Raw genomic sequence first — 15,839 nt, 5'->3', positions numbered from 1 at the left:
CAGCAGCCTGGAGCCAGGAGTGGGCAACGCGGCGTGAGCAGCGGCCCGAGGCTCCCGGAGCATCGCGCTGGGAGAAGACTTCGCCGCTCGGGGCCGCAGCCTGGTGAGCTCAGCCCCCTTCGGGCCCTCCCCTGCATCCCAGCCGGGGCCTCTCCGAGCCGGCGCTGATCGATGCCGACACACCCCGGGGACCCTATCGCGACTCCATCGCGCCATATCGCGACACCATCGTGCCCTGTCGAGACTCCATTTTGTCACAGCCCTTTTCAATATATATCTTTTTTTTTTAATTTGCCCTGTCATCTTTGGGGGCTGTCTCCCATGTCGTGATTTTGACGTGATCTCTCCGTGACATCACCGCGCCATCGTGAAGTGTGATCTCATCGCCGCCCTGTCGTGACTTCATCAATGTCGTGTTGTGACCTGGCTGCGGCGGGACAGGTGGTGACCGCCAGGAACCCTCCTCCCCTTCTCATCTCCCCATCTCAGCAGCCCCGCTTCGATTATCCGGCTTTTGGATTCTCCGTTGTCCTGGGAACTATCCGGGACCCCCTCTTGCTTCTCCAGCCCCTGCCGGCATCCACAGGCTGGTAGCGGGACGGGGAGGGCGAGAAGAGGGAGCGCAAGGGGTTAATTCTGCTGCTGCCGCCGCTGCTGCTGCTGCTGCTGCTGCAGCCTCTACCCGAGGGAGGGAAAGGAGAGGAGGCAAGGAGCCTGCGGGGGCGACTGAGAGCCCTGGCTGGAGGGGTGGGGTCCCCAAAGGGGCCTCCAAGCCTTCCCTGTTGAGCATCTTGTATTCTCACTTCTGAAGCGTATCTCTGCCTCTGAAGAAGGGAGGGGAAAGGAAGCCTAGGGTGTCCTTTTCTCCCATGTCAGCCTGAGTCCGGATAATCGAACTTCACCCATGTATGTCTCCATTTCTCCCTGTCTGTCCTCACCACTCACTCCCTCTGTGTCCCTGTGGAGGGAGATAAAACCCAGCCTCTGGTGCCAGGGGGACAGCTGAGCAGTGGGGCCAGCCCCCGCCCACCCCCAGGAGACTGATGAGGAGAGCTGTCCGGCTGAGCAGCAGCATGCATGGTCCTTCTTTCCCGCTTTCTGGAGGTGACCTTGGACCAGGGTCCCTTCTTTATCCCTAAGGATTTGCAGATCCAGCCCCTTGAAGGGGCTTCCCCGGGGGAGGTCAGTCCTGAGGAGTCCACCCCTCCAGATTCTCTCCTCCCCTCCCTCTGTGCTAATCCCTCCCTCCCTCCATCCTCCACTCTCACCCCCACCCCACCCCCGTCCCTCCTCTGCAGAGGGATGCTCAGTCCCTCTTGTGTTCACAGTTGGGCAAGGCGAGCATCATGGCCTCGGATTGCGAGCCAGCTCTGAACCAGGCAGAGGGCCGAAACCCCACCCTGGAGCGCTACCTGGGAGCCCTCCGTGAGGCCAAGAATGACAGCGAGCAGTTTGCAGCCCTGCTGCTAGTAAGGAACTGGCTGAAAATTGGGAGGTGGGAAGGGCTGGGTGGTTGGGCCCCCAAGGAATGGGGTCAGTGAGTCCCCAAGGATATGTACGTAGTGCTAGCAACCCTGGAGGCACCAAAGAAGGCCCAAGACCCCTACCTTTGTGCTCTTTTTTGCTCCCCCTGAGAATGGGGGCAAAGAGGAGAATGGGACTGAATAAGGCTGTGGCACTAGGGGCTGCCTGGGTCTGTTTTCTGGGGCGTCCCAGAGCAGATGGAAGCTGACTCATAGGGTAACAGCAGCAGGTAGTAACTAGTGCAGAGTACTTGAGGGCTGGGGATGGTTGTTCTGGGCCTGGAGAGAGTAGCAGGGCTGGAAGTGGCTGGGGAGGGGTCCTAGGGGAAGGCCAGGATGGCAGTAGGTAGGTTAAGGAATGGGAGCTAGTTCGGGGCTTAGCCTTTTTGGAGGAACCCAAGCTGGGGACAGCAGAGCAGAAGCTGCAGTGCTAGGAAGGGGGGGTTGTGTGTGGGGGGTGAAGGGAGGAGGGAGTACAGCCGCTGCTTGTTTGCCATGGCAACAAGGAGAAGGCTCTGGAGTCAAGGGCTCACACTGCAGCAGAGGAGGTGTTTAGGTGAAATGTAAGGGGAAATGTTTTGACAGGCGGAGCGGCGAGACACAGGAGCCATTTCCCCTGAGAAGGTGGCAGAAATGGATCAGGGACTTCTCTGGAGGGAGCAATTAAGGAAGGACTTTAAATCCTTGGGAGATCTTAAAACATTGAGTTCTAAGCCCCTTCCGTCCCAGGTTGTGGGCATTTAGACATCAGGAAGAACTTCTCAACTGGCCAGGTTTTGAAATGCTCAAATGAATGGTTGGGGAAGACTAGACCTCACTTCCATGGGACAGTCACAGATGAGAGGGATCCCAGAGGTCACATTTATCTGCCTCTAAGGAGAAAAAAGGAGCTGGATGAAATGACCTCAGATGAGTCCTGTTGCATAACCTCATCTTGCTAGTCCTCAGTGCCCCGGGATGCAGGAGAGGGACAGTCTTTGCCACTTCTTCCTTTCATCCTGATGATAGCACATACCCCCTATAGGTGACCAAGGCAGTCAAAGCAGGTGACATAGATGCCAAAACTCGGCGGCGGATCTTCGATGCTGTCGGCTTCACCTTCCCCAATCGTCTCCTGACCACCAAGGAGGCGCCAGATGGCTGCCCTGACCATGTTCTGCGGGCTTTGGGTGTGGCCCTGCTGGCCTGCTTCTGCAGTGACCCTGAACTGGCCACCCATCCCCAAGTCCTGAACAAGATTCCCATTCTCAGCACCTTCCTCACAGCCCGGGGGGACCCGGACGATGCTGCGCGCCGCTCCATGATTGATGACACCTACCAGTGCCTGACGGCTGTAGCAGGCACACCCAGAGGGCCTCGGCACCTCATTGCTGGTGGCACCGTGTCTGCCCTATGCCAGGCATACCTGGGGCACGGCTATGGCTTTGACCAGGCCCTGGCACTCCTGGTGGGGCTGCTGGCTGCTGCCGAGACACAGTGCTGGAAGGAGGCGGAGCCCGACCTGCTGGCCGTGTTGCGGGGCCTCAGTGAGGATTTCCAGAAAGCTGAGGATGCCAGCAAGTTTGAGCTCTGCCAGCTGCTGCCCCTCTTTTTGCCCCCGACAACCGTGCCCCCTGAATGCTACCGGGATCTGCAGGCCGGGCTGGCACGCATCCTGGGAAGCAAGCTGAGCTCCTGGCAGCGCAACCCTGCACTGAAGCTGGCAGCCCGCCTGGCACACGCCTGCGGCTCCGACTGGATCCCGGCGGGCAGCTCCGGGAGCAAGTTCCTGGCCCTGCTGGTGAATCTGGCGTGCGTGGAAGTGCGGCTAGCACTGGAGGAGACGGGCACGGAGGTGAAAGAGGATGTGGTGACCGCCTGCTATGCCCTCATGGAGTTGGGGATCCAGGAATGCACTCGCTGTGAGCAGTCACTGCTTAAGGAGCCACAGAAGGTGCAGCTCGTGAGCGTCATGAAGGAGGCCATAGGGGCTGTTATCCACTACCTGCTGCAGGTGAGGGTGCAGTGACCCACAGAGGGGGCCCAGTATGGGGGGAGCCAGTGCTGGAGCTGGGAGGCAAGGGGGAGGAGAATAATGGGGAGACAGCAAAGCTGCATGTCCACACAAGCTGATACTGTAGCCAGCACTCCAGGGAGTAGCGTGCGGCCCAACCTCCCTCTCTCTCCCTCCCTCCACACAAGCACCATACCACACACCATATGTGCACTCACATCACAGTACACACACACACGCACACACAACACAGTAACCTCCCACTCAAACGCTCCCCCCAATACACACACACTACACGCCACACACTTCTCCCCAACACATGCACACAAGATTGAAGCAGTCTGTTCTGCTCACTCCATAGCATTGTTTTATACACGCACACACCCGAACTTCTAATGGTGCAGGGAAGAGAAGCAGGGCTGCCTGGTTCCTGGCCTCTGTAGAGGTCTGGCTAGATCAATTCGCCTGCCTCCCCTACATCCCCTCCTGCCTCCCCGCCTGAGAGGCCAGCTGTCCTGTCCCACAGGGATTCAGTCATGACTCTGGTCTCTTTAATGGCCTGCTCCAGCCACCGAGCTCACCAGTCATATATTCCATGCACCACGCTAAGCTCATGTCTTTTTTCTGACTTAGCCCAAAAGAGAGCATCCCCTCACTCCCACCATTGGGAGCAGTTACACAGTAGCCAGGAACCTGCCCTCCCACCCCAGGTCAGAGCTGCTGTAAAGGGTGTTTAACTTCGCTTTTGACCTATGAATTTCCTTCTAGCCTTGAGACACTCCAGAGGTAGGGAGTCAGGGAGATGTGACTGGAGCCTCAGCGAGTACGGGGGCATGTCACTCAATTCACTCAGGCCCAGTTCACTCAGCAGACGTGTGTGGAGGGCCTGGCTCACTCTGTGCCAGTCCCTTGTGTGCGTCCCTACCACATGCTAGGTGCTGGGTTCATGGGACAGAATAAAGGTTGGGGCCTGCCTTTGAAAGGCTCACAGGCCAGAATTTCCTTCTAGTTGTATTATTTCTAGCTGGCTGGCCTCTGGCAAGGCAGGGAGGGTCCCTGGTCCTGCTCCATCTCAAGGGGGTCCTGTGGCAACAGGTGGGGTCAGAGAAGCAGAAGGAGCCCTTTGTGTTTGCCTCGGTGCGGATCCTGGGTGCCTGGCTGGCCGAGGAGACCTCATCCTTGCGTAAGGAGGTGTGCCAGCTGCTGCCCTTCCTCGTCCGCTATGCCAAGACCCTCTACGAGGAGGCCGAGGAGGCCAATGACCTTTCCCAGCAGGTGGCCAACCTGGCCATCTCCCCCACCACCCCAGGGCCCACCTGGCCAGGAGACGCTCTCCGGTGAGTCTGTAGTTACAGTCTGTCCAGCTAGATCATTCTACCGAAAAGCGTTAACACAAGGACACCCCTCCCCACAAACTGAGCTGCGCCAGGCTTCCTGATTGGGCCATGAGATATCCCTTAGGGTTATTTCTGTTTTGGGGGGCTTGTTCCCACAGGACTCCTCGGCTGCCAGGTGTCACTTGCCAACCCCAGATTTCTCAGTTAAAAGAGAACTTATACTTATTGAGCACCTACTACGAGCCAGGTATTTTGCTATACCCTTTACCAAAATGATCTCATTTGGTCCACGTGGTAAATCTAACAGAAGTCTCATTCACATATGAAAGATTAGGAAACTGAGGCTCATAGAGATTAAAGTCACTTGCCCACAGTCACACTTTGTGGCAGAGCCCAAGTTTGGTCCTGGGTTGTGCGACTCTGAAGCTTGTACTTTTTCTGTGGTACCTGCGAGGATGTGTCCTTCTCCCCTACTTCCATTTCTCTTAGGCAAGGTGCCCTAAAAGGGGAATCTATGTGCCTTCATCTCTCCCAATCCCACACACGTCTGTCCCTTCCACATCCCCAGGCTCCTCCTGCCTGGCTGGTGCCACCTGACCGTTGAAGATGGGCCCCGGGAGATTCTGATCAAGGAAGGGGCCCCCTCGCTTCTGTGCAAGTATTTCCTGCAGCAGTGGGAACTCACATCCCCTGGCCACGACACCTCGGTGCTGCCTGACAGCGTGGAGATTGGCCTGCAGACCTGCTGCCACATCTTCCTCAACCTCGTGGTCACCGCACCGGGGCTGATCAAGTGAGGGGCTCGGGAGAGGTGGGGGAGGAGGCCGGAGGAGGCAAAGGAGGCTGCCCAGTTGCCTCAATTCTCAGTCTCCTACTTTGCCCCCCATGCCCATGGATTTGTTAGTGGTAGCATGGGGGTCCCAGAGTAGACATAGCCAGCCCCGCACAAGGATTTGGCATGTCTGGAACCCCCAGGTACTGTCTCAGCATGTCTGCTTGTTCCAATCTCTGCCCCCCAGATGCTATGTTTGGGGCCCAAAGTTAATCACCCTACTGCCTAATTTCTTGCCAAGGGCTTGATTTGGCTGTACTAGACCCCCACCTACCTCCATCCTTCCCCCCTTTCTTTTCCAGGCGTGACGCCTGCTTCACATCTCTTATGAACACCCTCATGACGTCACTACCAGCACTAGTGCAGCAACAGGGAAGGCTGCTTCTGGCTGCTAATGTGGCCACCCTGGGGCTCCTCATGGCCCGGCTCCTTAGCACCTCTCCAGGTAAGAACTGGGGATCCAGTCCTGATGGGTGAGGACAGAAGACCTGGGTGGACCTCCTGTGTTTGGGGCAAAAGTCACCATTTTTAGAAGATGGTTTTGCAGCATTTTCTAAGCAAGAGGAAATCTTTGCAGTGTATCTCCATCCCCCACCCCCACCGTTCTTCCCAAAATGCTAACATTCTCTTTCTTCTGAAGACTTTTAAGGCAAAGTCTGGTGGGTGTTAAGTACAGACCTGCTCACAGGCACAAGCATAGGCACCTGGAATCCCTGGCAGCCAGAGGAATCTGAATCCAGTGTTTTCAAGGTGGAGCCGCCCCCACCCAGGCCTTGAGTCAGAAACCTGACTTCCTTCCATTGATGTTTTTCTCTGCTCTGCTCGGTACCTCACCCCCATCAGTGACAGGCTTCAGCACTTGTTGTCCCTCTATGCACACCTTCTCCCTAGCTCTGCCTCACTCTGGCTGTTTGCAGGGGGAGGGACATCCCTTCCAGCCCCTGGCAGCCCTCCGTGTCTCCCTCTTTGGCGGTGGGTGTCTGCTTGGGTCCCTCTGTCCCTGCCTGTTCCCTGTGCCCCATCTGTCAGGTTGGAGGAGCTGAGCAGATGCCTGGGAACAGGGCGTAACGTGCCCGTACCCTCCACTGCCTCTGTGTTCCTTTTGAGGGGTTCCCAGCAGGGTACCCAGTCATGGGAAGGGGTGCACATCCCTGTACACCAGGAGCCCACTCTGCACTCTCAGTCCCAGGCTGCATCTCTACAGCCCCCAATTTCATGGTCCCAGTTCTGGCTCACCCTCAAATACCACCAGGTTAGGTTGACAGCTTCCTGGAGAGCACCTGCAGTGTGAGGGTCACCCCCTGAACAGCCGGTAAGCAAAGCAGGGTCACTTGCTTATGTTCCTCTCTGGCGCCCTCTTCTGGCCCAAGGATCAAATGGTGCAACTCCCTTAACCTGTGTCTGAGCTCTGTGTCCAGAACCCTGAGGGGTTCTCTCTCCCATCTGACCCTGTGACTCACCCCCACCTCCAGTGCCGGTAGAGGTCTTGGTGGTTGAGTGTACCAAGATGATCACATTTAATTCTCACAACAAATTTCTAAGATGAGCACTATTGGCCCATTTTACAAGTAAAGAAACAGACCCAGAAAAGTTAATTACCCAAGGTCACACAGTGAGCATCTAAGGCAGGGTTTGAACGCAGGCAGTCTGATTCCAGGCTGTGCCCTGGCTCCTGCATGTGTCTACACAGAGGACTAGGGAAGGGTCTGGCACAGCAGCTGGCCTGTCCGATTCATGCCCCACTCCTTCCATTACCTTGCAGCTCTTCAGGGAACACCAGCATCCCGAGGGTTCTTCGCAGCTGCCATCCTCTTCCTATCGCAGTCCCACGTGGCGCGGGCCACCCCGGGCTCAGACCAGGCAGTGCTAGCCCTGTCCCCTGAGTATGAGGGCATCTGGGCCGACCTGCAGGAGCTCTGGTTCCTGGGCATGCAGGCCTTCACTGGCTGTGTGCCTCTGCTGCCGTGGCTGGCCCCCGCTGCCCTGCGCTCCCGCTGGCCGCAGGAGCTGCTCCAGCTGCTAGGCAGTGTCAGCCCCAACTCTGTCAAGCCCGAGATGGTGGCCGCCTATCAGGGTGTCCTGGTGGAGTTGGCGCGGGCCAACCGGCTGTGCCGGGAGGCCATGAGGCTGCAGGCGGGCGAGGAGACGGCCAGCCACTACCGCATGGCTGCCTTGGAGCAGTGCCTGTCAGAGCCCTGAGGGGTGTCCACCGGGGACAGACCCAGGGGCGGGCAGAGAGGGAAGGAGGGAGGAGGCATCTTCCCTGAAGCCCCCAAACTGGCCCCCCCCTCCCCAGACTTCCTCCCCAAAACACCCCAGCTTTCTGGCTTTTCTGAGGGCAAGGGCATGGTGCCCACCCCTCAAGTGTAAGGAACTGCGTTCCGCCCTTCAGGCCCCCATGGGGGCAGGGATCGGCTTGGAAATCAACGTGGTTGTCCCCGCCAGGCCGGGGAAGGTTGGAGCAGCCCCCAGGGAGGGGGGCACTAAGTGTCATTGTGCCCGATGTCTGGCTCCCCTGCAGGAGGGAGGCTCCAGGGTAAGACAGGGCTGGCAGGAGCAGACTGCCTCAGCCCATGTGCCCTGCCGGCCAGGGCGTGGGCTCCCCTCGGCTGTGGTGCCTCCTCTGGCCCCCCAGGTCCACGTCCTTTAAATTGGCCCTTTGGCTCTTGCCCTTGGCTCCCTTGGGCAGACAGCAGGCTTAGGCCATTGATATCGCAGTTCTTCCTATCAGCTTCAGTGACCCAGGGTCTGAACTGCCCCCATCCTAGGGCAACCTGGGGCAGACAGGCCTGGTGGGGGGTGGGGAAACCTCCTTCCACCTGAGCTTGCTTGAAGGGACCCAGGAGTCTTTGGGCCCAGATCTTTAAACCTTTGTGTCGTGTTGCAGCAGAGTGACGATGGGGGTTGGGGGGGTTATTTATTTTGCCTGTCCTTATCCCTGCTTGGACACCTGAGCATCTGATTCCTGTCTCCCTGGTGCCATCTGGCCTGGCTGGAGCCAGGAACAGGAGGGACACTTCCCCAGAATCCGCATGTTTCCCCAGTGATTGCACCCCACTGCCACCGTGGTGCCTGGCTTTAACTCCCACCCCTGCTATGACTCCTCTCTGCAGAGACGCGACTGGCGGCTCCAGCAGGGACTACCTTTCTTATAAACCCAGGGGGACCCCCCCCCACACACACACACACACTCTTGATCCCTTGCTTCCCTCCCCCAGTGCGTTCTGTGATCGCCAAGTTCAAAGCTGTGCACATGTGGACACTCAATAAATGTTCATTGGTGACGAGAAGCCTCCTGCGTGGTCTGCCCTGCACCTGCTCTCTCCCTTCCAGGCTCCATCAGTTCACAGCTACCAGGTGCTGAACACATGCCCTGCTAAACACATCATGAGACCTCATTCAGCCCTTCCAAGAATCCTCTGAAGGGTTCTGATTTTACAGACAAAGCAACTTTGGCATGGATAAGTGATTGGCTCATGGTGTTGCCGCTAGTCAGTGCCAGAGCCAGGACTCCACACAGGCCGTCCGACTCCCCAGCCCACATCTTTCACTTGTACAGCAGGTTGCCAAACTCCTGTTGATGTGGCCAGGCCTTGTGGGGGCTCTAGTGCTCTCAAGTACAGATGAAGCACTGCACCCCCGCCCCCATGTCACTGGGTTGCTGCCAAGTGGCCCTGCCATATCCTCCCATTTTTAAAGAAGTCAGGAATCCTAATTTGTATGTGAAACCCAACTTTTGAATGTCAGTAACTATCTTTAATTAAATAACTACTGATCCAACAAAACATGCAGTCCAAATGTAGCTTTCAGGTTGCCAGCTGTTGATCCTGTATGCCAAATGAGAAGCCAGAGGGCCTGCAAGCTTCAGCAGATGAGCCAAGTACCCACTATGGGTACTTCACCAGTCCTGAGCCAAAGCTGTGAGGTTGGAGCCAGACAGGCCCCAGACCCATACCCTCTGCAACCTCCTCCACCTAGGCCCTCAAACCTATAAGCACGTGCTGAGCATAGCCTATGTGCCCACCTGTGGTTGGCTATGCATAGACAGGAATATTTATTTATTGACTGGATGTACTGAAAGCCATCTTCTTAGCATGGATTCTCTGGGGTAAATATGAAAAGACATAGAGGCTAGGTGTGGTGGCTAACGCCTGTAATCCCAATACTTTGGGAGTCTGAGGTGGGAGGACCACTTAAGCCCAGGAATTCAAGATCAGCCTGGGCAACACAGTGAGACTCCATCTCTACAAAAGAAAAACAATTAGCTGGGCATGGTGCCTCGTGCCTGTAGTCCCTGCTACTCCCGAGACTGAGGCGAGAGTTTCTCTTGAGCCCAGGGGTTTGAGGTTATAGTGAGCTATGATCACACCACTGCATTCCAGCCTGGAAGACAGGGTGAGATCCTGTCTCAAAAAAAAAAAAAAAAAAAACTGTAAGCAGTGGCTTCTATGTAGGTCCAAACACAGTGTGGCTGGAGCATGCGAGCCCCTCAGACTGGCCAAACGATTGCAGGAAAACTTACAGCAACTGTGTGCTCTGAGACTTCAGGGTGAGGAGGGGCTTGCCAGGCAGACACGAAAAGGAACAGCAAGGTCTGAAGGCATGCAAGCTTGAGAACTACGAGTAGTTTCGCATTCCATGGTGTATAGAGTGTGAAGTGTGGAGTGGTGGAAGATGAGGTTGAACCAGCAGGCATGGACCAGATCCTACTGTGCTGTGCTCAGAAGCTTAAACGTGGAATCATGCTGAGAGATCAAATTGCAGTTTTGTTTTTTTTAGAAACAGGGTCTCACTCTGTTGCCCAGCCTGATCTCGAAACTCATGGCCTCAAGTAATCCTTTTGCCTCAGCCTCCCAAAGTGCTGGGATTGTAGGCATGAGCCACCATCCCCGGCTAGACTGCAGATTTTTTAGCAGATTGAATGTGATCCCGTTTGCATTTTGGGAAGATGAGGCACTGCAAGAGGAATGGCTGAGCCAGGGAGCTCAGAGAGGAGGTGCTAAGTCTGAACTAAGCCAGTGGCAATGAGGCTGGAGAAGATATAGGTAGGAGTTAGTAGGACTACTGGAAGTGAAGAGGGGTAAAGAGAAGGGCGAGTAGAACCAAGGATAGCTCCCAGATTCCTGATCTGGGAGACTGAGTGGATAATGGGGCATTCACTGTCACTGGGAACACTGGGACAGAGACAGGTTTGTGCATACCATACACAACTCAACTTGGTAAATGGCGAATTTGTGCTGCTCATGGAATATCCAAGGGGTAGTTGCTTTCTATGGTCTGGAGCTCAAGAAGAGTCTGGGCGAGTGACAGATTTGGGAGCTGTCAGTGTAGAGGGTCCCTGAAGTCATGGGAGGGACTGAGATCATCTGGGGAAGTGAAAAGAGAAGAGAAAGGTCCCAAATAAAGTGACAGCCACCCATGGTCCCTACTGTCAGGGTGCTCTCCCTCCCATAGTGGAGAAGTCAAACCCTGCAAAGCTTCCTAATACAAGGCAGACAGAGTTCTGTGCTTAAATGAGGTATGGTCAGAGAGTTCTGGCTTGCTCTTGGTATTTCAGCGGAGTGGGGAAAAGGGAGATCTGAGCTGCAGTTGTGAGATCTAACCACGAGATGGCGCCTTGGCATCTCCTTGTGCCAGATTTCCCCACCCTGCAAACACTCAGCCTGGCCTGGAGCAGGAGGTGATCAAAGGCTGGGAGGATGAGGGTGGCTGTGTCAACAATAAATGAGGCAGATCAGAGTTTTTTCTTAACATAAAATCCAAATGCAAGCTCACTTTTTGAAAAGAGAAGGAGCCTTGGAGAAAAGCAGTATGCCAAGTGTGCCAAATGGGAGTCCACGTATGTTTGAGCATGCAACCCTATATGTCAATATATGTCCCATGTTCCTATGTGTACTTGTGTTTCCCATGAATGTCTCTGTGCAAGTTGTGCGCCCCATGTTCCCAAGGCTGTCTGCATGTGTACCCCACTGCACCCCAGGCCTCCACATGTGTGCATGTGTCCCAGGGAGCAGACAACCAGAAACCTCCACCTCCATGCCTCAGAGAGTGAGGAGTCCCTTGGCACTGAAAGAAGTAGTCCTGAGTCTGAAATCATGGGACTCTGATGTTTTAGGGAGCCTCAAAGCAGCAGCAGACCATGGAGAACATCCCTCTCCCCAGTAGCCATAATCAAAATCACTCATTTATCAGATGATCTCTTCAGATTATACCTGGGTTCTATGTGTAGATACCCAGGATCATGTTCACGTAGAGCCTTCCTAAAGGATCCCTTAATAGGCCAATGGATTCATAACACCATCCATTGATGTGTTTGTCATTTACAGTATTTAATAAGCATTCATTGATTACCTGCCATGCACCAAGCACAGCGCTAGATACATTTTCTGTTTCTCCTTTAATCTTGTGAAGCAGTTCCTGAAAGAGGAAAAATAAGTTAGTCACAACTGCAGAGTCTGGAATGCTCATTAGAATGTTTGCACTTTTTTTCCCCCGAAGATGGGTCATGGCGAGCCCTAGGAAAGTTTTCAGTAGGGAGGTAACATGGTCCAGTCACTCTTGTGGAAGTTGGAAATTGATCAGAAGAGATATGAATAAAGTCAGGAGACCAGTTAGAGAGTTGTTGCAATGGCCTAGATAGTGGTTCTTAAACTTTAATGTGCCTCTGAGTCACCTTAAGGACTTATTAAATAACACAGGTTGCTGGGCTCCACCCCCAGAGTTACTGACTCAGAAGGTCATGAGTGGGATCCAAGAATTGGGACTTCTAGCAAGCTCCCAGATATTGTTGGTGATGCTGGTCCAGGAACCACTCTTTGGCTGTGTTGCCCAGGCTGGTCTCAAACTCCTGGGCTCAAGGGACCACACTTTGAGAGCCACTGATCTATGAGTAAGAGTAAGGTAGTTTAAGGTGCTGAGACAGGGTGCCATGTGCCCTCTGGGATACCTGCCTCAATTCTCCACCACATACCTTCTGTGGGTGGATGTTTAAGGGTTAGAAATGGCAACACTCCATAAGGATTAGCTTGTGGGGGTTAAGGAAAGGTCCTAGGCTCTTCTGGGATGACTAGCAAGTTTTGAACTTGAAAAAGGGTGGTGTCATTTATGAAACTACAGGGCAAAGGAGAAGCAGGTTGGGGTTGGTGCTGGGGATAGAGGAGATGTTGAGTTCAGTGTTGGACTTGGAAAATTTCAGACAGCTGCAATGAGATGTCTGGAGAAAATATGCAGCTGGCAGCTGTGTCCATGGGTCTGGATCTCTCACTAGTGATTCAGGCCAGAGATAACACAGTTGGGAGATAACAGTAGACAGGTAGTCATTAAAGACTTGGGCTGGGCGTGGTGGCTCATGCCTGTAATCCCAGCACTTCGGGAGGCTGAGGCGAGTGATCACTTGAAGTCAGGAGTTCGAGATCAGCCTGGCTGATGATGAAACCCTGTCTCTACTAAAAATACAAAAGTTAGCCAGGCGTGGTGGTGGGCCCCTGTAATCCCAGTTACTCAGGAAACTGAGACATGAGAATCGCTTGAACCCGGGAGGTGGAGGTTGCAGTGAGCCGAGATTGTGCCACTGCACTCCAGCCCAAGCAACAGAGTGAGACTCTGTTATAAAAAAAAAAAAAAAAAACTTGAGAGGGGATGAGCTCACTCATGAAGAGTGCAGGAAGAAAAAGGAGAAGCTTCTCTGCTCTGAGAAAGAATTACTGACATTAAGCATTTGGTGAAAAGAGAAACAGAAAAGAAGACAGAAATGGTCGGAGTAGGACAATGAGGCAAAAAGGGACTATCAAAGGTGTAGGAAGTAGATTGAGAAAACCCAAGGAAGCCACAGACAGGCAGCACATCCCATCACTCTGGCCTTCCCAAGCTGCTGGAGAGAGCAGGGGCATCCCCGCAGCTGGGCACAGGCATCATCTCTTTTGCGGCTCCTAGACTTCTCCCAGAGGAGTTCACCAATTTCCATTCACGCACTGACACCTGTCCTGGAGCTTGACTTCTGATGCCCTGTGGCTGGGGTTGAGGGAGGGAGGAACAGGGCATTGCCACAGACTCCCTCATATATAGATACACACAAACACAATCCTGATCTCTGACCCATCTCGAGCAGGAAAGTTGCAGAGCTTCCCAATTCCGCTTCATCCTCTGGAACCTTGCTGGCGGTTCCAGACTTCAGAAAGTTCTTAATGATGAATCCTTGGCTTCTAGCCTCCTTCTTTCTCCACCACTCCCCAGGCTGAGATCATCCAGCCCTGAGCTCTGCACCTGCCATGTGCCTTCTGGGATACCCACTTGGAACGATATATTCCATGAGTTAATGGTGTCACTATCACCTCCTCTTCTATATCAATAATTTTACCTTAATCTTCTCATTTACTACTTCACTAAAAAGGGACCTAAAAAAACAACTAGTCTTCTCTGCCTTCCCCTACTTTTTTATTGGTGTTGTTGAAGTTGCAGAAACTGAGATCACAGAGGAAATGGGATGTAGCTAGGATCACACAGTCAGCCAGAGTCAGGACTAAATCCAAGCCCTGAGTCTGAGGCAGTAGAGAATAGTGATTCTGAGCAGAGAGGGGCCAGGGGCAGATCACCCCAGCTCTGCAACTTAGCTGCTTGACCTTGGGCAAGCCATTTAACCTCTCCATGCCTCACCCCTCCCCTGAAAATGGGGATGATATGGGTATCTCTTTCATAGAGCTGCTGTGAGGGTTAAAGAACCCAATATTCATGAAGCACTTTGCACAGAGGCTGGCACATTCTGTAATAAGTCTGCTGTGATTATTTCTACTTTGCCCTGGTCTGCACATCTTGCTTTTAAAAAACATCTTTCTTCTGCTTTCTTAATTCCTGTTCTCCTTAGCATTCCTCTCATTTGTCCATCTTTAATCCCTGTCTCTGCTTCTCAGGAGGGGAGGGTTGGGTTTGAGGAGAAAGAGAGAGTGACTACAGAGACTGGAACTTGCTTGACAGCCAGGGAGTGCCTGCCATGGTAACACAGGAACATGTAGCCTGCGCATGTTAGTGTAACGATCACACGGCATCCATGCTAGTCAGTTACACACAGTCACTCAACAGTCTCTGGGTATCTCATGCCCACACTCAATCAGCCCAGGCCCCTGTGGCTTCAGAAATATACTTGGCTCCTTGTCAGGTGGAGCTCATACCCAAACCCATCCCAGGCAAGTCTCTCTCTCTGTCTGGCCAGCTTGTGTCTCCAACTCCCTCAGAGCCTGGCTTGGCTTGGAAGTTTTCAGCCCAGGAAGCCTGAGCGAAGTGGGCACCTTCGAGGGATTTTGATCCAGAACCATTCAGGAGAGACTGTGATGGTAGACCCCCTAAACACACGCACTGACACTTGTGTGCACATGAGCAGATAGGCTTGAGTCTTCAGCTCACAAACTTCTTCCACGTTCCCGATTACCCACCTCATCCAAAGTCTCTTGAGGTGCTTAGAGAAAGGATTGATACCTATTTTACCAAGGAAGCTGAGGCCAGCGAAGAATAGTGCTTTGCTTAAAGGCAAGGATGTGATAGAGCCAGGCAAATGTAGGGCCCTTGCGTCCCAGCCTGGAATATTTCTGTTTCACTGCAGCTGCGAGCTGCGAGCCCAGAAGGCGGCTCTGATCAATGTGGGCTGAATTCACGCCCCCTACCCACCCTACCCGATCCCGCCAAAGCCACTGCCTCCCCTGTGGCAGCCGCTGGGGAAAAGGGAGAGAACTGCCATAGCTTGTCTCTTTAATGCGCGCCCCCGGAGGCCCGGCGCGCCCCCGCCACTATAACTGGAGTGCATGGAGCAGGCTACGCTCAGAGGAGGAAGGGCGGGCGCTGGGCACCCGTTGACAGACTTTTCCAAGTGCGATCAGTGCCCGTCCGTCCTGCCTCCGTGGACCCGCCCGGGAACGGCCACCGCTGAGGACCCCACGCCCACTAGGATCCCGGCTGGGTCGCGCCCAGCTACCGCACCGTGACCTCCACGGGCCGTGCCGGCTCCCGGCGCCTCTGCCCGCAGCGCTCGCCGTCGGGCTAGGGCTCCGCCGCCGCCACGCCTCGCGCCCGGCACTCACCGCCCCATGCTGGTGCACACCTACTCCGCCATGGTGAGTAGTCTCGGGCCCGGGACATATTCGGCCGGGGGATCGGGGCGCCTGAGT

At 54.5% G+C, this 15,839-nt stretch overlaps 2 protein-coding genes across 8 annotated transcripts in view; both read left to right on the top strand.

Moving 5' to 3' along the window:
- Positions 1 to 7: 7 nt before the first annotated feature.
- Positions 8 to 8,969, top strand: NCDN (neurochondrin). Of its 5 annotated transcripts, none has more exons than XM_055391555.2 (8): positions 17 to 103; positions 374 to 1,182; positions 1,329 to 1,469; positions 2,548 to 3,516; positions 4,612 to 4,853; positions 5,422 to 5,646; positions 5,988 to 6,130; positions 7,448 to 8,969. In XM_055391555.2, the coding sequence occupies exons 2-8, from the start codon at positions 1,078 to 1,080 to the stop codon at positions 7,882 to 7,884; spliced, it is 2,262 nt and encodes a 753-aa protein (XP_055247530.1). In that variant the 5' UTR covers positions 17 to 103; positions 374 to 1,077; the 3' UTR covers positions 7,885 to 8,969. The 5 variants fall into 5 exon arrangements, with proteins under 5 accessions (XP_018870731.1, XP_055247530.1, XP_018870738.1 ...); XM_019015181.4 differs by having other exon boundaries at positions 20 to 103; positions 374 to 441; XM_019015186.4 differs by lacking the exon at positions 374 to 1,182 and having other exon boundaries at positions 8 to 103.
- A 101-nt stretch (positions 8,970 to 9,070) lies between these two features.
- TFAP2E (transcription factor AP-2 epsilon) overlaps positions 9,071 to 15,839 on the top strand; it is a 28,652-nt gene continuing 21,883 nt past the window's right edge. For 2 of the 3 annotated variants that reach the window (XM_055391581.2, XM_063700430.1), the window contains exon 1: positions 15,677 to 15,785. In XM_055391581.2, the coding sequence (XP_055247556.1) occupies positions 15,759 to 15,785 (27 nt within the window). In that variant the 5' untranslated portion in view covers positions 15,677 to 15,758. Of the gene's footprint in view, positions 15,786 to 15,839 lie in introns of all 3 variants that reach the window. The other variant, XM_004025440.5, reaches the window with a different exon arrangement.

Source organism: Gorilla gorilla, chromosome 1 (genome assembly GCF_029281585.2).
Source record: "Gorilla gorilla gorilla isolate KB3781 chromosome 1, NHGRI_mGorGor1-v2.1_pri, whole genome shotgun sequence".
NCBI classification, from domain to species: Eukaryota; Metazoa; Chordata; class Mammalia; order Primates; family Hominidae; genus Gorilla; species Gorilla gorilla.
Note: the sequence above shows the minus strand (reverse complement) of the source record. Positions and strands in the feature narration are given on the sequence as shown.

Bases quoted from the DNA above. Each gene is read 5' to 3' on its own strand.
- NCDN (XM_055391555.2), top strand. From the start codon at position 1,078: ATGGTCCTTCTTTCCCGCTTTCTGGAGGTGACCTTGGACCAGGGTCCC. The intron at 1,183-1,328 runs GTCAGTCCTGAG...TTGTGTTCACAG, and splicing joins AAGGGGCTTCCCCGGGGGAG to TTGGGCAAGGCGAGCATCAT. The intron at 3,517-4,611 runs GTGAGGGTGCAG...CTGTGGCAACAG, and splicing joins TTATCCACTACCTGCTGCAG to GTGGGGTCAGAGAAGCAGAA.